The 25,785-nt window shown below is 44.8% G+C and overlaps 1 protein-coding gene across 2 annotated transcripts in view; it reads left to right on the top strand.

The window, feature by feature from the left end:
- Positions 1-25,785, top strand: part of SYN3 (synapsin III) — a 447,307-nt gene that overhangs the window by 91,244 nt on the left and 330,278 nt on the right. For both annotated transcript variants that reach the window (XM_068970770.1, XM_068970769.1), the window contains one exon: positions 24,709-24,865. In XM_068970770.1, the coding sequence (XP_068826871.1) occupies positions 24,709-24,865 (157 nt within the window). The remainder of the gene's footprint in view (positions 1-24,708; positions 24,866-25,785) is intronic.

Here is a 25,785-nt window from a genome sequence, read left to right as displayed (position 1 = left end):
CAGAGAAACAGAAGCAATAGGAGGAATCCGTAAATATATTGTATATTGAGATCCCCTGTGGAAGGGATTGACTCTCCGCTCCAGTATTCTTGCCTGGAGAATTCTGTGGACAGAGGCGGGCTACAGTCCATGGGGTTGCAAAGAGTCAGACACAACTGAGTGGCTAACACTTCCAAATATAATATATTTCATTTTATAATACATACAACATATTATAAATATTGTATATATAAATATATATTGTATATATAAATATATATTGTACACTTGCATATAAAACAAGGAATTGGCTTACATGATTATGAAATCTGGGAAGTCCAAGATCTGCAGTCATCAAGCTGGAGACCCAGGAAAGCTGATAGTATAGTTCCACCTTGATTCAAAGACTGGAAAAGTAGAAAAACTTGTGGTGTGAATTCCAGCCTAGAGTCGGGTCCAAAAGCAGGAAAAGATTGATGTCCCAGCTCAAAAAGAGTCAGGCTGAGGAAGAGCAGCTCACTTCTGCTCTTCAAAGTTGAGCAAGGGCTTCATTTAGTCAAATCTGCTTTATATTCAAAATCTTAGCTGCAAGGAAGTCAGGGAAAGAAGTTCCCAGCATTCCACCCTCCACAGGACAGGAAGACACACACACTTAGAAGAGGCTGGATTTCAAGTGGTGTTAGCTTCCTTTCACCCCAGGAAGTACAAAGAAGCTTTAATACATCTTACTCCAGTGGGAGTAAGAGCCAGGAAAGTTAGAACAACTCCTGGCTACCACTACAGTTCCCTTGGGGGGAAAAAGCCTTCTCAGAGACATAAAAACTTTGGGGAAAATACTGAAAATATGGCAAAGGATTACTACCTCATATGTAACTAGTTCTTATAAATCAACAAAGATGAATATCCCAATATAAGTAAACACATACATCTTCTTCACTAGAAAGAAGAAATGACCTGTGGACACTAGGTGAAAAGGCGTTAAATTTCAATAATTACCAAAGAAAACATGGAGGAAACCAGGAGACATTTATTTTTAGAATCAGAAAGATTTAAAGGATTGACTTCATGTTGTGAAGGGTAGAGGAGACTGGCTTTCCAATACACTATTGATAAAAGCGAAAATTAATGTAAGTTTTCTAGCGTGCATGCTAAGTCACTTCAGTCATGTGTGACTCTTTGTGACTCTATGGACTGTAGCCCACCAGGCTCCTCTGTCCATGGGATTCTCCAGGCAAAAATACTGGAGTGGGTTGCCATGCCCTCCTCCATGGGATCTTCCTGATGCAAGGCTTGAACCTGTATTCTCCTGTGGCTCCTGCATCGAAGGCAAATTCTTAACTACTGAGTCACCAGGGACACAAGTTTTCTAGAGGCCAGTATAATTTTAAATGTTTATAGTCTTTGACCCTCTAAGTTCCCTACTAAAGGCTTTAGGTAAGGAAAATTTTTTTAAATTCAAAAAGATAGACATTCTTCCCAGGACTGAATGTAATAATTTTTAAAAATCTAGATAGGCACCAAGATAATATGTAATAAATAAAAAGATCTCAGTTCAGTTCAGTCACTCAGTCTTGTCCGACTCTTTGCGACCCCATGAATCACAGCACGCCAGGCCCCCCGTCCATCACCAACTCCCAGAGTTCACTCAGATTCACGTCCATCGAGTCAGTGATGCCATCCAGCCATCTCATCTACATATTTACATTTTAGCAAAAAAAAGATCTCTGTGGAATAGTAATTGAAAAAAAGATTATAGGATGGCATGGATGTATAATTTCCATTTTATTTAGAAATATATGTATTTTCGTATTGAAAATATGGAAGGAAACTATTGGAATATAAATATTATCTCTGAACCTTGGGACTACTGCATACTTTTACCCTGTTCTTTATATGTTGCTGTGATGTTTGGTATCTTATTTTAAAAAGCACATGTCATATTGATTAACAGAAAAATCCTTATAAAACTTCTTTCTTCTTTGATGGGGATAGAGATTTAGCCCTTAGAAACTTGCTGGACACAGTCACTGCCCTTACCCTTCTTCAGAGGCTTTAGAAAATCAAGCTTTCAAGGCCCCTATAGCAAGGGTGTTTAGTGCCCAGGAATGGACCTTGGGGTAAAGGTGAGAAAGTTGAGGTGATGCTGGAGGAGCAGTGAGGAGGGAGATGTGCTAATTTTAGCATTGCTGGTAGAGAGTTGTTCCAGGTTTCCTATAATGTCCCCTCGCACATGCTTAGCTGTCTTCTCCAGCTCCCCAACCCCCAGTGACTGCAGGGCTAACGAAATGCTTCAGATCTCTGCTGCTTTAAATAGAGGCGCTTGGCACCCTTTTAGATGGCAGGTCTGGCAGGGCTAGGCTCTCAGCACTCACCCTAGTTTAAAGCTCTGCAGTGAAGCTACTTGGATGCCAGCTTTCCCTTCAACCTCAGTATCTCTAAGGCAAAACTCCTGATCATTCCTAAACCAAGCAGTACCTCCTGCCCCTGAAGTCTTCCAGCTCAGATCCTGAGGGCTCTTGCATTCTTGCTCCATCTTCTCTTTTCCGTTACCTCTCTCTCTTTCTCCTCCCCACCTTCTTCAGGACAGGGATCTAGGATATATTATTTAAAGTATATTCTGTGGGCTTTTTATAGACTTCTAGAACTCTGCCTCTTAAAAAGTATATAAATAGTAACTCTCTTTTATTTGGTGTCTATTAAATATCAACCACATTATATATGTATTTTTTCTTTTTTTTCAAATTAATTTATTTATTTTACTTTACAATATTGCATTGGTTTTGCCATACATTGACTATAATCCACCATGAGTGTACGTGTGTTCTCCATCCTGAACCCCCCTCCCACCTCTCTCCCCATCCCATCCCTCTGGGTCATCCCAGTGCACCAGCCCCAGCACCCTGTCTCATGCATCAAACCTGGAATGGCGATTCATTTCACATATGATGTTTTACATGTTTCAATGCCATTCTCCCATATTATCCCACCCTCGCCCTCTCCCACACAGTCCAAAAGACTGTTGAATACATCTGTGTCTCTTTTGCTGTCTGGCATACAGGATTATCATTACCTTCTTTCTAAATTCCATATATATGCGTTAGTATACTGTACTAGTGTTTCTCTTTCTGGCTTACTTCACTCTGTATAATAGGCTCCAGTTTCATCCACCTCATTGAAAAAAGTGAAAGAAAGAAAGTCAGTCAGTCATGTCTGACTCTTTGCAACCCCATGGACTATAGCCTACCAGACTCTTTCGTCCATGGGATTTTCCAGGCAAGAATACTGGAGTGGGTTGCCATTTCCTTCTCCAGGAGATCTTCCAGACCCAGGGATTAAACCCAGGTATCCCACATTGTAGGCAGATGCTTTACCATCTGAGCCACCAGGGAAGCCATCCACCTCATTAGAACTGATTCAAATGTATTCTTTTTAATGGCTGAGTAATATTCCATTGTGTATATGTACCACAGCTTTCTTATCCATTCATCTGCTGATGGACATCTAGGTTGCTTCCATGTCCTGGCTATTATAAACAGTGCTGTGATGAACATTGGCGTACACGTGTCTCTTTCGATTCCTGTATGTATGCCCAGCAGTGGGATTGCTGGGTCATATGGCAGTTCTATTTCCAGTTTTTTAAGGAATCTCCACACTGTTCTCCATAGTGGCTATACTAGTTTGCATTCCCACCAACAGTGTAAGAGGGTTCCCTTTTCTCCACACCCTCTCCAGCATTTATTGCTTGTAGACTTTTGGATAGCAGCTATTCTGACTGGCATGAAATGGTACCTCATTGTGATACCTCATTGAAACAATCTTATGGAATGGCAGTACTCCTTAATATTAAAAGGTATTTGAAAAAAGAAAATGTATAGAAAATAGCCAATAAGCACATGAAATGGTGCCAGACATCATTAATCATCAGGAAAATGCAGATAAAACTATAATAGATATCAAATTTAAAAGCCTGACAATACAAGCTGTTGGCAAGGATATGGAGCAACAGGAACTCTCAAAAACCACCAATGGGAGTATAAAATGGTACTGCCTTTTTGTAAAATAGTTTGGCTCTTTCTTACAAAGTTAAATATATGTACCATATAATCCAACTATTCTCCTACTACATTTTTTCTCAAGAGAAATCAAACATGTCTACTAAATGACTTATACAAGAATTTTCATAGCAATTGCATTCATAATAGCTTCAAACTAGAGACAACCCAAATCAGCTGATGAGTGGATAAACAAAATGTAGTATACCCACAAAATGGAATGCTTTTCAGTGATGAAAAGGAATGAACTACTGAGAGATATGTATTAGTTTTCTATTCTTGGTAACAAACCACCACAAACTTACTGATGTACCATAATAGGTATTTGTTATCTCACAGTCTCTGTGGGTCAGAAGTGGCAGAGTGTCGATCTTGTGTTTTCTCATTCCAAGTCAAGAGTTCTTTGTACCACTAGATCTTCCAGACTTTGTTAAAAGCCTTATAACAGATTTTAAGAGTTATCATTGCATTTTAAAATTTATCCATATGCGTTAGAGTAAATGCACAATGTTGTTCTCTTAAAACACATAATCCTATAGCGAGCTCTTTAAAAGAACAATGTATGGTCATCGACGAAGATGAAGGCTTCAGGTGTGTGTATACTGTTCTTTGCTTGCCTTCTTTCTTGCCTCGTAAATCCTGCATTTATCCACATCTTGGCCATGTACTCCAGGGAAGCATAGGCCCCCTCTAGTGCCAGCAGATGAATCTTGATTTCTTTCAGGCAGTTGTGATCATTCTGTTCCCACTGGGAGACATGTGTTTAGGAGAGAGTCTGAGATGCAGCTTTGACCACTGAGGTCAGAGAGGCACCTGCCAGGGGATGCTGGAAACTCTGCCAAGCTTCTTAAAAGCAACAGAGGGAAGGGGCTTTTTCTCAAGGGTATTAGAGTGGGAACCTGGGAGCTACAGTGACTCACTGATGATATGAAGGGACAGTATGAGGACAAAAGTCCCTGAGAATATGAAGTAGAAGGACATGAAACATGTAAGTCCTTAAGGATGACAGTGAACCTCTGATTCCCTTGCCCCGGACTGCCCATCTCAGTAATGTGAGTAATACGTTTTCTTTATTGCTTTGGTCATCGCTGTGATTTGCAGCCAAATATATGCTTATATGTTCTTACATACATAATATATAAGTAGATAACGTCAAATGCTTTTCTTACACCCAATTCCAGGTGCATAAAATTCTTTTAAGCCATTGTATGCACTACAGTACATTCAAAATTAATGGCAGGCAGTTGATGTTATACATTATGTGATTGCTGAGATTAGTTTCATTCTTAGAAATGTTTGTTAACCACTGAAGATTAGGAAAAAACCTAACTGTTGATCTGTAGGGAATTGGTTAAGTAAATTAGGGTAGAGCCTTATAATGAGATACTGATCAATGCCATTTGTCCTAATATGAAATGATTTCCAAGATATGCTGAGTAGAAATACAAGAGTCAAAACAGTATACAGAAGACAGTATACAGAAGAGTCAAAACAGTATGCAGTCATGGAAAAACATCTGAAGTTCATTGCTGGACTGTGTATAGGAAAGGACTAAACAGAACTTCCACCATAGATGGGCCTGCTGAGGACAGTAAGTGATCATGGGATAAGAGAGTGTACAGAGTGGTGGTGGATCAACAACATGGAAATGGCTACAAAACCAGTGTCTTGGGGCAAAAGCATCAGGGATTGTGCGGTTTGTAGCAGGGCTGCTGTATGTGGTCTCATATACATGAGATGGTCTATTTTCAAGATACTGAAGCAATAAAAAAAAGTATTCATGGAAACTTTGGCCTATCTCACAAATAAAATGATTAGCCCCAGTGATTAGCTAATATGACTACCATTTGTCAGGGCTCACTGTGTGCCAGACACTGGCATCCCTGTGTTGGTAGATTCAGTCCTCCTGGATATGAGGTACATATCATCATCATTGTCACCTTCCTTTTTTATAGATGGGTAAACAGAGGCACAGAAACTTTAACTAGTATTAGGATCATCAGTTCAGTTCAGTTCAGTCACTCAGTCGTGTCCGACTCTTTGCAACCCCATGAATCACAGCACGCCAGGCCTCCCTGTCCATCACCAACTCCCGGAGTTCACTCAGACTCATGTCCATCTAGTCGGTGATGCCATCCAGCCGTCTCATCCTCTGTCGCCCCCTTCTCCTCCTGCCCCCAATCCCTCCCAGCATCAGGGTCTTTTCCAGTGAGTCAGCTCTTCGCATGAGGTGGCCAAAATATTGGAGTTTCAGCTTCAGCATCAGTCCTTCCAGTGAACACTCAGGACTGATCTCCTTTAGAATGGATTGGTTGGATCTCCTTGCTGTCCAAGGGGCTCTCAAGAGTCTTTTCCAAAACCACAGTTCAAAAGCATCAATTCTTCGGCCCTCAGCTTTTTCTTCACAGTCCAACTCTCACATCCATACATGACCACCTGAGAAACCATAGCCTCGACTAGACAGACCTTTGTTGGCAAAGTAATGTCTCTGCTTTTCAACATGCTATCTAGGTTGGTCATAACTTTCCTTCCAAGGAGTAAGCGTCTTTTAATTTCATGGCTGCAATCACCATCTGCAGTGATTTTGGAGCCCCAAAAAATAAAGTCTGACATTTTTTCCAGTTTTTCCCCATCTATTTCCCATGAAGTGATGAGACCAGATGCCATGATCTTCATTTTCTGGATGTTGAGCTTTAAGCCAACTTTTTCACTCTCCTCTTTCACTTTCATCAAGAGGCTCTTTAGTTCCTCTTCACTTTCTGCCATAAGGGTGGTGTCATCTGCATATCTGGTTATTGATATTTCTCCCAGCAATCTTGATTCCAGCTTGTGCTTCTTCCAGCCCAGCATGTCTCATGATGTACTCTGCATAGAAGTCAAGTAAGCAGGGTGACAATATACAGCCTTGACGGACTCCTTTTCCTATTTGGAACCAGTCTTTGTTCCATGTCCAGTTCTAACTGTTGCTTCCTGACCTGCATACAGATTTCTCAAGAGGCAGGTCAGGTGGTCTGGTATTCCCATCTCTCTCAGAATTTTCCACAGTTTCTTGTGATCCACACAATCAAAGGCTTTGGCATAGTCAATAAAGCAGAAATAGATATTTTTCTGGAACTCTCTTGCTTTTTTGATGATGCAGAGGATGTTAGCAATTTGATCTAGGATCATACAGCTGTTAAATGCCGGAACCAGGAGTTCAAACAAAGTCCATGTCCTAAACAATTTATTAATTGACTTCTAGGGCCATTGAAAGGATTAAGTTCATGTATAGTTAACTGGTATTGGCTTTAACCAGTGGTCCCCAAAGGGTAGTCCACACAACAGCAATGCTAGATATTTGTTAGAAGTGGTACTTAAATTCTTAGAAATGTTTCCCAGGTTTAGATAGACCTGGTTTTACATGTTGATATGTTCCTTAGTTGATATGAATATAAGTATTTATGCTGGTGGGACTTCACTTATATCAGCTGAGAATAAGTCCATACCAGCTGAACCTTGAGGAAAGATAACTAAGTATTGTAGATCTAGTTCCCTCCTTGCTTTCTTGTCCAACAGGTATTTATGGACTCGGCAGGAAATTATCCTGTGATCTATCAGTGATATCCTACATGGACCTAATGGGTACCAAGACCCTACCATTCCCAGGCTGGCTGTGTGATCTGTGCATGCCAACACTGGCTAAGTAATTTCTCCTCCCAACACAGTTGCTTCTTGGGAAAGAGATCTCAAACTCCTTCCTTCTTAGATAATAGATGCTCAGTAATGTCCTTTCACATAGTAGATGCTCAGTAATGTCTCTTGATGATGAAGTCATCGCAGTTCACCTGCTGACAGCTGTCTTTTTAGCAAAAAGCACCCAGCAGGAGCTCTAACTGTTACAATCACCTCGAAAGCTTCTAAAAACGTCAGCCTGGGGCCAATCATATCAGAATATCCAGGGGTAGGGGAAGAAGGGGAAAGGTTAGGTGTGAGTAGTTTTGAAAGTTCCCCAGGTGATTTCAAGATGCAGCCACGATGGAGAACTCCTGAGCCAGAGTGAAAAAGCCACATTGCAGAGTCTTCACCTGATGAACACCAGATCAGCAGAGGGTCACAGCTGGAGACCCAGTGGGTTAAAATCCAGATAGGCTTCCTCGAAAGCTGCCCTCCACTTCTTAGATTAGGCCTGTGAGCCAAGCTGGAAGCAGCCAGAATCCTGTCTTAAGAAGTTCCTGTGCACAACGGAAGGTGCAGCTGGAAGCACTTATGCTGGAAACCCTGACTGGGTGATAGTCCTGAAATTATTGCCATATGTCTCTAGCTGGGAGGGCAGGGCCCACGGTTGGCCCTCCACCCCCTACAGCTTCCCTTCCACCAGCCGCTCAGTCATCACCCACGGGAGCCCCCAGTGTAGCTTCATCAAATGATTTTATGGAGCATCTAGATTTTCCTTGCAGGAAGCCAGGCCCTGGAAATGCAGGTAAAAATCCAACATCACCCCAGTGGAGTTCACAGCCTAGAAGGAGAAATGAGCAGTGAATCAACAACTAGAATGGGACGTGATAAGAGTCAGGATGGAGAAAAGCACAGAAAGATAATAATAATGGGGTTGATTGTGTGAGAGCTTTGGGGAGGAGGTTTGAGGGGGCTCCAGCAGTCTTCTGAGGAGAAGTTGTAGAAACATTGAGGCTTTTTTTTCCTTTTGAAATATTCATATATATATTTTTTAAGTTTGCAATAATTTTAAGTATTAAGTTGAACACACAAATTTAACAAATATTAATATTTTGCCATATTTACTTCAGATCCTTTAAGAAAACAATTCTAAACTATTTCAAGCATAGTAGAAGTTCAGAGAATAATATAACAAACACCCATTTATTGAGGTGGTGTGGTGAGGAGCCAGGCTTCAGGGCTCTGCAGTGGGACATTGGAGAGATGACTTAACCCTTTCGTTTCTCTGTCTTCTTTAAAAAAAAAAAAACAAAAAACTACCTCTACAGGTAATTGTCAGGATTAATTAAGGTAAAGCTCTTTAAAAGACAAAATTTCCTCACACACACTATGTGCTTAATAAACATTAACTATTGTTACTTATGTGCTCATGACCCTGCTTGTCAGATCAACATTCGGCTGCATTTGTTTTATAAAGTGGGCTTCCCATGTAGAGCTAGTGGTAAAGAAACTGCCTGCCAATGCAGGAGATAAAGGAGATACAGGTTCAATCCCTGGGTTGGGAAGATCCTCTGGAGGAGGGCATGGCAACTCACTCCAGTATTCTTGCATGGAGAATCCCATGGACCGAGGAGCCTGGAGGGCTACAATCCATGGGGTCACAAAGAGTTGGACATCATATCATAGCTGCTTTTAAAGACCCCTCTGTGCACACTTCCCTGTTCTGACTGCTAAGGAAGAATAAAGGTTCGCTAGGAGGTCTATGTGCAAACGTCCAGCGCAGGATATGGGGCAAGGGAAAGCCTGACTTCTGAGAAAACCCTACAGTATGGTCAGAAAGGAAGGTGATAGAAGGAGGCAGGAGAGGTGCTGGGTGTGTCAGCGGGGGCCGTGATGAGCCCATTTCCCTCCAGAGAGGACCCACCCAACTCTTTTCTCTCTCTCAGGAAACCCCTGGGGTCCCTTTTAATGGCTCCTTTCAAAAAACACAGACAGTAACCTCACCCATGCTTGCTCCTCAGCCTGGAAAATTCCACCCTGTACAGGCTAGCTTTAAGAGAAGAGACTCCCAGGGGAGCTGCAGGAAGGGGGCTTAGGTGCCCTAAGTACCCCAGAGGCAGGAAATGAGTGATTGAGGGCTGTGGCCCAGCCTGAAGCACTCAGCCCCTCTTGGCCCCAAGTCTGTTTCAGTGAACAGTTAGCTTGGGGTGGAACTCTACGGAAACTATGCACCCCACCCCCACCAGTTGGACACTTTTGCTGCCTGAGCTGATAGAACCCCCTGGCCTGTTGAGTAGTTAGCCTGATCAGAGGCACACATGGGGTTCACCGGCATAGACATTTGTGGGAAGGGCTTGGGGACAAGTGCATACTAGCACCCAGTCTCAGTTGGAAATGTGCTCTCCCATCACCCCTCAGCAGCGCCATCATTTTTTATCTCACAATGGGCTTTCCTCCTTGCCCCCCTCCCCTGTGCATCTCCGGCATCCGCTCCAACCCTGCTGAGGAACAGCTGCTTGGAGGCCCATCTCTCATCAGCTGCCTTATCTCCCTGATGAATAATGTTCCCCTTCCCGCAGAGGCAGCCTGGCAGGAGGCCCACCCCTGGGGAGAAGCAGGCTGCTGACAGGGCCTGGAGCCCAGGCAGCTGTCAGAGAGTGGGGTGCTCCCCTGGGCCCTCAGAGGGTAAGGACTGAGTCCCTGCCTCACAGAGACATGCCACCTGAGGCTCCACGGCTGTGGAGAGCTGCACCTCACCAACCCAGCCATCCTAAGCACACCTCCCACCCTTTGGATGCAGTAACCACTCTGGGTGCCAAGGAGACAGAGGTCCATGGGTCCTGTTCCACAGGGGTGGGGACTGCTTACGGGAAATGTGATTTATACTTAATGGTACAGAGTTCTGTATTTCATAGTTCTGTGACCAAGAGAGCACATCGAACCTCTCCAGGTCTCCGCTTTTCCCATCTGCAAATGGGCTAATAATAGTGCTGTGGAGATGCTGGGGTTGTCTGCTCAGACCCCCTTTGCCAGCTAGTGCACCAGTCCCAATGCTGTGAGTGCCATGGTAACAGCTACACCTCTGGTCTTCTCCAGAGCCTTTGGCTTAAGGTATTGGCATCTCTGAGACATCCGAAAGGCTGTCTCCTTCTGCCACCCTCCCTCTCCCTCTCCCATCAGCCGAGCTGGTAACTGACTAATGCTGGGGACACAGAAGCTGAGCCTCTTTCCTCAAGATGGGATAACTCCATGGGACTGTGCTCCAGAAATCTCTACAAATCCAGCCAAGGCTAGACCTTATCCATGACTACATCCATCCTCAGCCCCTTCCCCTTCCTGTCCTGCTTCTCTCATCCACTTACCTGCTTAAGAACACACCCTTCCTCCTCCATGGATCATAGGCTTTGGAAGACTGTTTTAGGCACCACTTTTAGGGGCCCAACCCAAGACAAGTACCCACTTCACAGGAGTTCTATGTGAGGATGCAATCAGATAAAGCTTAAAAATACCCATGTGGGTGCCTGCCACTCAGCAAGTACCAAATAGTGATTCTGATTCTCAAACTACTGCTGTGTGACAGGATGTCACAACAGAACTCGGGCAGGTACGACAGAGAGGTGGGTGTTGAAAGCCTCAGTTCCAAGACTGGAGTTGGAAGCAGGGCCCTAGGAGGTCATTTAGCCAAACTGTCCTATACAGTGAGGAAACTGAGGCCCAGAGAGGAGAAGCTGAGGTGTCAGAGGCCCACAGCAAGTCAGGAGCAGAGGGGGTACTAGACTGCCCCATGCTTCCCAGCCCTCGCTTTCCACTAGCCCCCCTTGCTGTTTTGGTGTCTTGAGATGCAGTGTCCCTGGTAGCTGTTGAAGTGCTGCTGACTTTAGATGGGCCAGGACCCTGGGAAGGTAAGTTGGAGCACACTCCCAATTCCACATGGCCCTGAGCACCTGCTAGTACTGGACACCTGCCGGGAGCTCAGAGACTTGGTATTACAGATGGACATACCACCTCCTCGTCATTCAGAGACCTCACTGTTCTTAAAGTGTGTGTGTGTGTGTGTGTGTGTATGTTGGTTAACTTTTATCCCAGGAAGTAAATAATGCCAGCCTATTCTACAAGGAACATTTTATTGACCAAGCTTTGAAAGAACAGTAAGAGCATTAGACGGGAAAGAACATTCCTGGACTCACTTTTTATCATATTAAATAAGAAGGATATTCTTAATTTTCATAATAGTCTCTCTGAATAGCCTGCTGTCCTTGTTTTCCCCAAGTATGTGTTGAATTACAAAGGTGAGACAGATCGTGGCTTCTGGATATAGCTGGAGTCCTGTGGGGTTGAAGTATAGAGTGCATATTATTATCCATGTGACCAACCCAGGCTTCCCTGGTGGCTCAGCAGTAAAGAATCTGCTGCAATAGAACCAAATATTCACTACTAATTCATTTAACAAAAATTGTTGAGGAACTTTTAATTGTCAACTTGTGCTTTGATATAAGAAGCAAATGTAGATATGAATATCAAAATCTGTAAAACTTAGAGAAAATTATGTACTGCAATAATAGTAAAGGTTCTTAAATAAAACTGTGATATACTTTAAAAAAAAAAAAGAAAAAGAATCTGCCTGCAATGCAGGAGACCTGGGTTCAATCCCTGGGTTGGGAAGATCCCCTGGAGGAGGGCACAGCAACCCACTCCAGTATTCTTGCCTGGAGAATCCCATGGACAGAGGAGCCTGGTGGGCTGCAGTCCATGTGGTCGTAAAGAGTTGGACACAACTGAAAGTCTGAGCATGTGCATCCGTGTGACCAGAGATGACCATAGTGGAACTGGAGAAGTAGACCTTTTAAAATCAAACCAGATGCAGGATTTTGTGTTGGTGATATGGCAATTGGACTTGAATCTGCACACAGTAGACAGCCTCTAAAACCACTCAGATGTGTGTCCCATAAAAAACGTCTCTGGGCAATGTGGAGAAGAGACTTCAAAGGCGGGGGAAGAACCCTGCCCCCAGATAGAGGCAGTCTTGGACAGGTGAAGAGTTAACTAGGAGACCACAACATGTGAGCAGTTAGGAGATGCTGTGTGAGGAGTTTTCAGGTGAGCCAGACACCTTGAAGGTATGGGAATGGAGGATGGGGAGGAATCATGAGGAGGTAGAGTCTGAATTGGAATTTTTGAGGGGCAGTTTCCTAAGCATGGGATTCCCTTGCAACTCAGCTGTTAAAGAATCTGCCTGCAACGCAGAAGACCTGGGTTCAGTCCCTGGGTTGGGAAGATCCCCTGGAGAATTCCATGGACCATATAGTCCATGGAGTCACAAAGAGTCGGACATGACTGAGCAACTTTCACTTTCCTAAGCATGGGCTTCCCTGGTGTAAAGATGGTAAAGATGGTAAAGAATCTACCTGCAATGCAGGATACACTAGTTTGATCTCTGCATTGGGAGGATCCCCCTGAAGAAGGAAATGCCAACCCACTCCAGTATTTTTGCCTGGGAAATTCCATAAGCAGAGGAGCCTGGTGGGCTCCAGTCCATGGGGTCGCAAAGAGTCAGACATGACTGAGCAACTGACATACTTCCTAGGCAGAGGGAGTTGCATGGACAGAGCACAGTGTGAATGGATGGAAGATGAGCGTGGGAGCAGCAGGGCCATGGACCTTGATGTAAGGATGTTCTAGGAGCAAGGAGGAGACAGAGCTAAAAGGAAGCCCAGGCTGCCTTCTGGAGAGCACTGAGCTGCAGGGGAAGAAGTAGGAGCTCCTGTCTGTGGGCAGTGAGGCTGCCAGGGGTTTGAACAGCAGAGTGGCAGGAGGGAACCATTACTTCAGGATTAGTACAGGAGTCGAATGCAGATGAGGGTGGTGGTGGGAGAGAGGACCCTTCCTCCCCACGTTGGAGACCATACACTGCTAGCTTTCAGGTCCTATGTCTTATCTAGACAACTTTGGTCTGCACATACAATGTGGCCCCATGTTTTTTTTAAATGAAAGATTTTACACAAAAAGACTTCACATAAAAGGCAGGTTTCTGGCTTCATTTGAAAACCAGAGGATTTGGTAAGACTGACCAAGGATTTCCATGTGGCCACCACATGCTGGAGTTGAGTCACAGTTGTCCTCCATAGTTGGAGACTTGAGTCTCATTGGAGTTTTTCCCATAGCAGTTCTGCTTTATTTATTTTTGGTGTACGATTAAAAAAAAAAAACTTGTTTATTAGCCATCAGCCTTTAAATTACTGAGAATTTCTTATAAATATCCAGAATTGGACTTTAGAAAGTTATTAGGGCCACCTGGGACCTTGTTCCTATGAGGGCTTAGCAGCTAGAGCAAAGGCTGTTTTCTATTTTCACCAGCGCCCACTTCCCCCAGCTCTTCACAGAGCCCTGCGTTAGCTGCCGTCTGTCATAGAGGTTGTTTTCTCCTACAGGAAGAGGAAACATTTCTAGTGTTCAAGTCCTTATTGAAAGTGGGAAAATGAAAGAGAGAGTAAGGGGTGTGCATGCTTCTAAAAAGAAGGAAGAAAAGTTATGACCAACTCAGACAGCATATTAAAAAGCAGAGACGTTACTTTTCCAACATACGTCTGTCTACTCAAAGCTGTGGTTTTTACAGTAGTCATGTATGGATGTGAGTTGGACTATAAAAAAGCTGAGTGTAGAATTGATGCTTTTGAACTGTGGTGTTGGAGGAGACTCTTGAAAGTCCCTTGGTCTGCAAGGAGATCCAACCGGTATATTCTAAAGGAGATCAGTCGTTAATATTCATTGGAAGGACTGATGCTGAAGCTGAAACTCCAGTACTTTGGCCAACTGATGAAAAGAGGTGACTCTTTGGAAAAGACCCTGATGCTGGGAAAGATTGAAAGCAAGAGGAGAAGGGGATAACAGAGGATGAGATGGTTGGATAGCATCACCGACTCAATGGACATGAGTTTGAGTGAACACCCTAGACACTTCTGGAGTGGGGAGTGGCTTCTTACGTGGGGGGTCAGAGAGAAGAATCACAGATGACTTCAAGGTGATAGATCCTGGGTTGCTGTGAGCCTGGGGGTGCTTTGACAGAAGTCAAGAGGTCCACAGTGGGGGAGCCTGATGATTTAGGGTCCAGGAAGGGTGAATTTGAGGTAATAAGGATGATGCTGGTGACACATTGGTTATGCACGTCAACTCTGAAGCACTCTGGTCCATGTGGAAATCGTTCTTATTGTGCTTAATCTCTCAGTGCCTTAGTTTCTTTTTAAAAATTATTCCTTCTTTACTTTTATTTCGGACTTCCCTGGTGATTCAGACCGTAAAGCGTCTGTCTACAATGCAGGAGACCTGGGTTCGAACCCTGGGTTGGGAAGATCCCCTGGAGAAGGAAATGGCAATCCACTCCAGTACTATTTCCTGGAAAATCCCATGGACAGAGGAGCCTGGTAGGCTACAGTCCATGGGGTCGCAAAGAGTTGAACGCAACTGAGCGATTTCACTTTACTTTTATTTGTATTTATTTTTAATTGAAGTATAGTTGACTTACAATATTATATTCATTTTATATATACAGCTCATAGTGATTTGATATTTTTATGAATTAGTGATGATTTCTTGAAAAATAAGATTATTGATAGTCTCCTTATAGGATCATTGTGAGGATTAAAGAGAACATAATTAAAAGCCTTCAAATGACTCCCGGGGCACAGGAAGTGCTCTATAAATCGGAGTTATTTCCACTATTGCCTGTGAGGACAAGGTGGGTGAACCCACTGAATAGAGGTGATTTTCCAGGGCAGGGAACCAACCTTGAGCCTTGGAGAAGAGCCAATCAGGGGAGCAGATACAGTGAAGAGCCGGGAGGGAGCAGCTGGGAAGCACGGGGAGAGCGTCTTCAGTGCAGGGCGGATGGTAATCACGTTGCAGAGGACCAGGGTGAATTTGCCCCATAGAACTCTTGGCAATGTCTAGAGACATTTCTAGTGTCACAGCTGGGCCTGGGGGTTCTATTGCCTCTATCGGTGGAGGCCAGGGATGGTCCCAACACCCTACAATGCATAGGACAGCCTCCCACAACGAAGAATCATCCAGGTCCAAGGTCAATAGTGCAGAGTGGGAAACCCTTCTCCAGAGCCAGCAGCTTCCAGGTTTGACTCATGGTTCCACCAACAACAGCTGTGGAACCTCGGCAAGTTCCTTAACCACTCTGTCTCTGTTTTCTTATCTGGAAAATGGAGATGAAAATAACAGCTCCTTAAATGAGTCAGGCTTGAATGAGTGAAGATACATGGAGGGCTTAGAATAGAGGCTCACTGAACATTAGCTGTTATCAGAAATCAGGGAAAGGGAGGACATAGCAGAAAGCATTTGATCTTGGAGTTTGGCTTTTAGGAATGACCTCAGTGTGAGTTCACTAAGGTGGAAAGGGGACTGGCAGCTGGATGCAGAGGGTGGTGGAGATGGGTACGTGGGAATTGGGGCTGTAGGCACATATTGTAGTAATGGGAGAGAGTGGAGGACGGGCTAGTTACAGCTGCCAGCCCAAGTGAAGGGGATTGTTTTACCTTCAGTTACTTGTTTATGCCAACCAAAATTTTGATTAATGCCCAAACCACGGTATAACAAAAATGGAAATTTTCAAAACAAAATTACCTGTAGCCTCACCACCCTAACGAATGAGCAATGTTCCAGCTGCCCTTCCAGTCTTTTCATGTTTATGGTACTTTAGTCGTAACGCAGATTCTCTTTTCTATTGTTTTATGTCATGTGAAATGGTCCCATCAGCATTTTCCATGATTTTACATCATTGTTACATTTATCATTTTTTTCTAAAATGAAGATGAACCTCATTGTTTTTTCATAGTTGTAAAAATGCTTTGTACTCTTTTTTTAATACAGATAGTACAAAAAAGTCTGAAGAGAATGTAAAATCCCCCATTTCCCACCCCACCCTTCAGAGATACCCAGCTTAGCGCTTTTGGTGAACATCCTTCCAAATAAATCTCCATACACTTATCTATGTGTTGATTTGTTAACTCTTTTACATAAAGTTACGTAAACATTACTTAACTGTCATTCATTTTCAGCCTTGAAGCAAAGGTTTTCTTATTGTTGGAGTCAGGGTTGTGTTTTTGGGAAGTGAGGAGGGGGCTGTGGATGGATACGCACAAGAAGAAAGAAAGCCAGGAAGCTGCTAGAAAGAGGAAATATTGGGGGCGTGCAGAGTATTTGTTTCCTGAGGCTGCTATAACTAAGTGCCAGAGGCTGGGCAGCTTACACAACAGAAGTTTATTCTCTCACGGTTCTGGAGGCAGGAAGTCTGCGATCAAGGTGTCAGCAGGGCCATGCTCCCTCTCAATGATCTAGCTGAGGATCCGTTCCTGTCTCTTCCTCATTTCTCGTTGTTGCCAGCAATCCTTTACATCCTTTGACGTGTTGCCAGCAATCCTTTACATCCCTCGATATGTCGACTCATCGCTCTAATCTTTGATTCCATCGTCACATGGCGTTCTCCTCTTCCTCTCTCTGTCTGCATCCAGATTGACCATTTCTTAAAAAGATCTAGGCATTGGGTTAGGCACTCTACTCCAGTATGACCGCACCTTAACTTGATTGAATCTGCTAAGACCTGTTTCCAAATCAGGTCACATAGCCAGGAACAGGGCTCAGGACTTTGATATATCTTTTGGAGGCACACAATTCAACCCGTAACATGTGAGATCCCTGGGGTGATGGAGAAGAAGGCTGGAGCAAGGGTGGAGTCACAAGAATATCTCTGAAATGAAAGGGAGAAGAGACTGAGATCAAGAGACCGATACTCTGAGGCTTCTGAGGCTTCGAAGGGAGACGGGGAAGCCTCCTTCCTCCAGCAACTCGTGTCTATGTTTTATTAACCTCTTCAGTTCAGTTCAGTTCAGTTGCTCAGTCGTGTCTGACTCTTTGCAACCTCATGAATCGCAGCACGCCAGGCCTCCCTGTCCATCACCAACTCCCAGAGTTCACTCAAACTAAGGTCCATCACGTCAGTGATGCCATCCAGCCATCTCATCCTCTGCCATCCCCTTCTCCTCCGGCCCCCAATCCCTCCCAGCGTCAGAGTCTTTTCCAGTGAATCAACTCTTCGCATGAGGTGGCCAAAGTATTGGAGTTTTAGCTTCAGCATCATTCCTTCCAAAGAAATCCCAGGGCTGATCTCCTTCAGAATGGACTGGTTGGATCTCCTTGCAGTCCAAGGGACTCTCAAGAGTCTTTTCCAACACCACAGTTCAAAAGCATCAATTCTTCGGTGCTCAGCTTTCTTCACAGTCCAAATCTCACATCCATACATGACCACTTGGAAAACCATAGCCTTGACTAGATGGACCTTAGTCAGCAAAGTAATGTCTCTGCTTTTGGATTTGCTATCTAGGTTGGTCATAAATTTTCTTCCAAGGAGTAAGCGTCTTTTAATTTCATGGCTACAGTCCCCATCTAGTAGTTTACAAAGAGAGCCCCGAGACTCACAGAGAGCCTGGCTGTGTGTAAGCGCCGCCAGGCCTCCCCCACCGCCCTCCGTGTGGCTGGCAGCTGCCGGCTGCCGTGCGCACACCCGCCTCCTCCACCCCCCGCCCCCACCGACCGCACTGAGGCCTCCTGTTGTCCGCTTCTCGCCAGATTCCTGGTTGGCCACACCTTGTTTCTCTTTGGCCTGGACTAATTTCTTGCAGTTCTCGGGCTGGCGGGAAGCATCGCTAATTCCTAAAGCCCTTCCAGATGGCCCATTCAAGGCTCTGCATCTGCCTAGCACGCACATCTCTGTTCTGCCCTTGCTACAGTAGTGGTCCATAGCCTTCAGGAGGGTGGATTCCCCTCTGCTTTTCCTCAGGACACCTGTTATGGCTGGCGTGCTCAGTTCTCTTGGTTTCCTTCCCACAGATTTGGTACCTGAGGTGGTATGTTTAGAGGTGGAGGGGGATGGGGAAGGAGTGTGAGAAGTGGGAGAAGTTTTGAGGACACCTGAAGTCTCTGCTGGTGGGCACAGATATCAGAAGTCCATAGCCTTCCCAGGCATGCCTGGGGTCACGTCTGGCTTTGATGGATCAACATGTGACCAAAGTTAGCAACACTGTCCCTTAGTCAGCCTGGCTCTTTCAGAAAACGACTGTGACAAAATAGCAGTCAGGTGGCTGAGAATAACGAGGCTTCTGCGTATTAACCTAGGCCGCAGGCAACGCCCAGTTGAAATCTTTTCTGGCCACTGCAGGCTTCTGCATATTGAGGGAATTGTTATGCTTCTCCAGTGATGAAAAGTGACTCAGCCTTTGGCCCCCCACTTCTTGACACTGCCTGGAGCACCTGGTAATCTCCCAGCAATGCATCACCTGTCCCGTCTCTACCATTTAATTGTATGTTGTCCTTGATTTCCTCTCCAGCGTCGAATGCCACTTCCAAGAACAGACCTGGGATCAGAAACCCATATAACATAGCTCATTTAAGTCTAAAGAATAATAAAACCCAGGTACAGCCTCTAGCCAGGATGTGCCAGCTTGTGTGGGACTGAAGGAGGCCTTCTTGCTCAGGCATGAAAGACACAGGGCATGTGCCCAGAGGGCCGGTGGAGGCAGAAGAGCAGGAAGGGGTTCACAGGAGTTGTTGGAAATGTTTACCCAACCATATATCTTGCCACCACCTCATCAGACTTTATACTCCTGCCATGTAACCAACTGTAGACTTTGCCACTTCCTCTCAATACCAGTCAGAGCAGTAGTGAGGGCGAGCACCAGACCCAATTTAAACCAGTGTAGGCAAAATAGAATACTTAATAGCTCAAGTGGGAAGATCCCCTCGTAGCTCAGTTGGTAAAGAATCTGCTTGCAATGCATGTAGACCTGGGTTCGATCCCTGAGTCGGGAAGATCCCCTGGAGAAGGAAATGGCAACCCACTCCAGTATTTTTGCCTAGAGAATCCTATGGACAGAGGAGCCTGGGAGGCTACATGAGGTCGCAAGAGTCGGACACGACTTAGTGACTAAACCACCACCAATAGTGCAAGTAACTCAGAAGATACGGACGGCTCCAGTGTCAGGCTCAGGAGGATTCAGGGTCTCAGTGAGGCAGACAGGCTTGATCGCCCTGTTACAGGTAGGGTCCTTTCATGGAGCAGGAAAACGCTGTCAGCAGGAAAACAGTGTCAAGCTTAGCTGGCCACTAAAGGAGGATTGTGACAACCCTTTTGACATCAGCAATGCAATCCTTAGACCAGTTACTGCCCAGAGGAATGCAGTTCTTTGATTGGAGAGAATTTTATCATGGAGTCTATTTCCCCCCCAAAGAGAAGTATACTGAGCAGATAAAACCGATCACAGACCACTATCTTCTCACCTCAGAAATCCCCGCTTTCAGTTGCAGGTGCTGTTCCCTCCACCTGGAAACCCTTAAAGCCCTGTCCATGTGACAAACCCCTACCTTTCTTTCTTGACCTGAGCCCTCCGGCACACACTCATCCACACACTCCCCAGGGAGAGTCGGCCCACCTTAGTGTTTCCTATTTGCTTCTGTTGTTTCGCTCACTCACTTTTTCATTTGTTCTTTTAGGAAATCCTTATCCTTTAGCATTGCACCCACCTCCTCTCGGACTGTGAGTCTTGTGAAAGCAGGAATGATGTTCCAATCATCCTAGGATTTCCAGCCTCTGCAGGGGTGCTTGGCCCACTGTCAGGGCCTGAAACTACTGACTGCATCCTTGGATGGTGGGGTGACATGCAGGACGTGGCTATTCCCTGACTGGACAGAAAGCATTGGGTGCTGGGTGTGCAGGGAGGAACTGCATGCTGGTGTCTCTGATTTTTCACCTTCTGTGAAATCTCAGGCTGTGTGGAAGACACTGTGCATTCTGTGCAGCAGTCAGTGGCAGAATTTGAACTGTGACACATGCCTGGTTTGCTCTGATACAGTACTCATGGAGAGTGTTTATTTCTCACAGATTGTATCTGAGGATCTTAAGCAGTCATGGGGTCCAACTTGCATTTCCTAGGGTTAAAACTTTCTTTGTGATGCTAACGTACCTCCAGGAACACAGGACTCATTGTAAGGCAGCCCGCTGGTTATTAGGGGCCACGTGTTAATTTCCTGGCTACTTTGGCCATCAACCCTATTTCTCTTCTCTAGGATCACAAGGAAAGAGAGCGTCCCTTTTTCTACTTCGCATTCACTCATTCTTTCATAATAGTAGTGTTAGTCACTCAGTTGTGTCTGACTCTTTGTGACCCCATTGACTGTATTTGCCAGGCTCCTCTGTCCATTGAATTTTCCAGGAAAGAACACTGGAGTGGGTTGCCTGGTCCTCCTCCGGGGATCTTCCCAACCCAGGGATCCAAGCCAGGTCTTCCTCACTGTGGGATTCTTTACTGCTCCGCCACCTGGGAGGCCCTCCTTCTTTCATGTGTGCATGCATTCATTAACTTCATCATTCGTTTAAAATTACTGATAAGGACCTGAGCAGGTCCCCTGTTCTCATTGAGCTGACATCTTTAGAGGGAAGAGACAGACAATAAACAACTAAATATATAAACCGGAGAAATACAGTTGTCATAAGAGCTGTGAAGAAAATAGGGCAATATGAGGGTTGAGGAAAATTTCAGTAGAGCTAACAGGACAGGTGTCCTTCAGGAAATGAATTTAAGCCAATAAGTGATAAGAATGAGGCAGCCACACACCCATTTGGGAAAAGAGCCTCCAGGAAAAGAAATTAAAGGGAGGAGCAGTTGTCAGTGTGGTTCTGGCAGAGGTGCTGCTGCTGCTAAGTCAGTTCAGTCATGTCCGACTCTTTATGACCCTGTGGACCGTAGCCTTCCAGGCTCCTCTGCCCATGGGATTCTCCAGGCAAGAATACTGGAGTGGGTTGCCATGCCCTCCTCCAGGGGATCTTCCCCACCCAGGGATCGAACCCACAACTCTTACATCTCCTGTATTGGCAGGCAGGTTCTTTACCACCAGCGCCAGCTGGGACGCCCTTGGTGGAGGTGAGGAAGAGAAAAGTAGAAATGAGAATGGAGAGGCAGGCAGGGGCTTTGTAGCTGAGGTAAGGAGGTGAGCATTTGTCATCAGAAAGACGGAAGCCTTCTGAGGGTTTTGAGCATGGAGCTGATGTATAATTTTAAAAGAGCACTTGGAATATGGAAGCTTGAGGTAGATTCTCAAATCCTGGAAGACACAGTGGAGGTTGCTACTAGTTTATTTCAAAGAGTAAGAGAGATCTGGTTTAGTGGTGAGTTCTAGGTGCTCTAGAGAGACAGCACCGTAATATCCGGGACTAGAGTTGGAGCATCCCGAGACAAGCCACTGGATTTTGGCCAGCGCAAGACTTTGAATTCCTCCCAGAGCAGAGTGGAGTCCCCCGAGTGAGGCCCCAAGTGTGCTAGCACTGTTGTCTGGGAGGAAAACTGCACTGCTGGGAAGAGGGCGTGTCACGCTGTCAGACCCGGAGCCCCACGGGACCCTCGGAGCTTCAAAGCAGAGAGCAAAAGCAAGAGGGAAAGACTCAAGGGGAATGGACAATGTGTTCATATATTCTGTTAAGATTCACAGGCATAAATAAAAAGATAATCAACTAGTAAAAACATCACCACACATGACAGATGAAGGCCCCATCAGAGCTCATGTCCATGAGGAAACATGGAGACCCCATTTTTTTTTCCGGTGAGGAAAGATGTGAGCAGACTTCTACAGTAAAGAAAGTAAATATGGTAATTAAAAGTATTCAATCTTACTAAAATCATAAAAATGCAAACTGAAACAGAAATGGGGTGCAGGGTATCTTTAGAGGGACATGGTTTATCAAATTGAAAAATGTATTTTGTAAAAACTGCTGAACTGGTGAGGCTGCAGTGAGACAGACACTGTCATATGCCCTGGTGCTGTGCACATTTAAAAAGGGATAGTTTTCTGAGTACCTTTAAAAAAGTTCATACCCTTTCACCTAACAGTTGCACTTAGACATTATCTTAAAGAAATAATTTTAAATGAGGTCAGTTTGTGTGCAAAGATGTGCATGTGTGAAATATTGGAAAGAGGCTACTTGATGATAATAGATGATTGGTTGGCTTAATAGTATATCCATTCAGTGCACTATTAGGAAACCATTATAAATGATACTTCTGAAGATATTTTGATAGGGAAAATACCCTATAATATGTGGAAAACAGCAAAATCATAATTACTAGAAAACATAAAATCAATTATGAGTATTATATACATAAAATAGATTATTGAGTCATAATGTACACATAAGAAAACACAAATAATATGTGCTTATTATTCTAAAGGTTATTAGAATTTTTTCTGTGTTGAGAATTGCAGATAATTTTGTTTCTTTCTGTTTTCCAAGGGTGGTTTGGGTTTTTTTTTTGTTTTTTATTTGCACAATGAGCATATATTATTTTTAAAATCATCTAAAAGTAGAAAGTACTTATAAATCAGTGCTCCCTTTGGTCATTGGATCCCTGTTAGAGATGGACACACCTCTTCACCCCTCCTTCCATGTCTGTTGCTGTGAGACCCTGCAGAGTGTAGGGCAAAGGGTGGGGAGGCAGGAGGAAAGAAGGGATGTGGTACAACCTCCTCCTGTGCCGTGGTATTGCTAGGTGACCTGGGACATGTCACTGCCTGGCTATAGGGCTCCGTTTCCCCATCTGTAATATGCACTTGTGGGACTAGTTCATCTCTAAGAATGCAGCAGGGATGTAGGCATAGCAGCTCTAAGGTTCTAGCCAACCCCAACCCTAACCACAGTGACATCACTGACTGCTTCTGTGCACCCACACTCGGATGTCACCGTACACATGGCCAGCTTCAGGATCAGTTACGGCTTAGCCAGGGACACCGTTGCCCTTTTCTTTGGGACTGGGATGTGATGTTTATGTACATCATTCATTCCTTCAACATGTTCTTGTAATGACCCTGATCCTGGGGGCAGGCACCATAAGGCCCGAGCTCAGAGCAATTCAAAAAGTGTCTTCCCTGGGGGCAAGTCTTTTCCCTTTGAGGGTTATTTTAATTTATATTTGAATTACTTTAAAGAACTACAGTTTATTTGAAGCTAAGTGTCTGTGTCTGGATGAGTCAGATGGCTCACACCATTTTAAGTGTAAACCACCTACCTACTGTGAGTCTTGACTTTCTCTGGACTTAGAAGTGAAGAATCCAGAATCAGGTGCAGTGTGAATGAAACACTGTGTGAATCTACCTGGAGCCATGTGACAGAGGGTAGAGCGTGTGGACTTGGAGTCGGATGATCTGTGTTCAAACATGGCTTTCCTGCTTCCCAGCTTTGTGATTTGGGGGCGTTCACAACATCTCTGATTTGCATTGTGTTCCCATTTGTAAATTGGAAATAGTGCTGACCTTACCCCAGTCTGCTTGTGAGCTTCAGTCAGGATCTTATCTCCAGAGGGACCTGGCAGAGCCTGGCATGTTCTCAAGCCATGGCATCACTACTCTTGCTGCTCCCCAGAGGTTGCCACTTGAAAGGGACAAGAAGTGTTGAAGACGCACTAGAAGGAGCCTGCGCTGCACCATCATTGTGACCCAGGGCCATGAGGCTGTACAGCCCTGGCCCTGCCATTTACCTGCAGTGTGTCTTTGTGAGCAAGTGACCTGTTCTTCCTGAGCCTCCAGGTGCTCGTCTGTGAGATGGAATTGACGGCAGCAGCACCCACATCCCAGGGCAATAGTGAGGACTCGGTAACTTGTGTATCTGCCATAGTGCCTAGTAAAACCACAGTATGTTCACTGAATTGTTTGATATGTTTTTTTTTTCCATTTGCAAATTAAATACTTGTTAAGTATAAAAAGTTTAAAAAACAGCCTTAAAAAGAAATAAAGTGTGAATTGTTTTCAGTCCTTTTACTTTGCAGTTGCTGTGTGTTTGCATCTGGTCTTCCTCATCCCCACTCCCCAACCCTGTCCCCATTCTGAACTGAGGTGCTATCCCCAGCAGGCTTTGGCTTGGTGTCCTGATTGTCCCATCAGCCCATCAAGTATGTAACACTGCTGTTGGTCCCTCTCTTGGCAGATCCTTCAAGCCGGACTTCATTCTTGTCCGCCAGCATGCCTACAGCATGGCCCTGGGCGAAGACTACCGCAGCCTGGTCATCGGCCTCCAGTATGGAGGGCTGCCTGCTGTCAACTCCCTCTACTCTGTCTACAATTTCTGCAGCAAGCCCTGGGTGGTAGGTGCTGGGCCAACCTGACTCAGAAGGAAGGGGGAAGCAGGGACTGGCCTCCTGGCCCTGAAATGGACCCATTCCCCAGCAGGGAGGCTCGGTAATGAAGGGAGTCTTTTTTATTTAAAGCAACTGCATAAACAACTTGGATCCCAGACCCCTTCTTGTAGTTATTACCTAACAGATATTATATAGCATGTTATGGTACAGTGTTACATTATAATAATGTCAGTGGTAAGAGGGGGACCCTACTGCTCTCACTCTTTGAGCATGGTGACAACAAGGTCTCTGCAGTGCTGGCACTCAGGATTTATTGAATGCACGTATGCATTCATTTAGTAGATATGGATAATTTTTAACCATTGTTACTATGGCCTTGGTCTCCTTCTCATTCTCCCCTGACTAAGCTTTGAGGCCTACAACATCCCAGGAAGGGTCCTCAGCGGTATTAGTTCACCATCCTTGTTTTCCCACATAGCCTTGGTGATGGTTGCAAGTACAATTCATTAGTACCAACTGCACTGTGTTGAGCCCTTCACATGCATATTATATTTAATCTTCAAACTACCCTGATGAGTAGGTATTTCTAATATCTCCATTGGACAGAAGAGGAAATTGAGACTTACGTCGCTAGTAGTAAGTAGTGAAGCTGGACATTCTCCAAAACCCTTACTTGATTATGGAATTGCTCTCCTTCTCTGGACTTCAGTTTCCTTATCTGGAGAATGAGGGACCCTTGCATCATTTCTCATATTTTTGAGGTCCCTCAAGCCTATTAAACTGACAGCATGTTTCACCACAGTGGCAGGCTACAGCCCAAGAATCTTCCAGTCCTGGCATGATGCAGAGAGTTCCTGAGTTATCTGTTCTTTCCGTGTGAGCTCTCAGTATTGAGTTTACGCCAAAGTCAGTTTGGCACAAGACTT

The sequence above is a fragment of the Capricornis sumatraensis genome, chromosome 4, assembly GCF_032405125.1.
Source record: "Capricornis sumatraensis isolate serow.1 chromosome 4, serow.2, whole genome shotgun sequence".
NCBI classification, from domain to species: Eukaryota; Metazoa; Chordata; class Mammalia; order Artiodactyla; family Bovidae; genus Capricornis; species Capricornis sumatraensis.
This window is presented reverse-complemented; position numbering and strand designations above follow the sequence as displayed.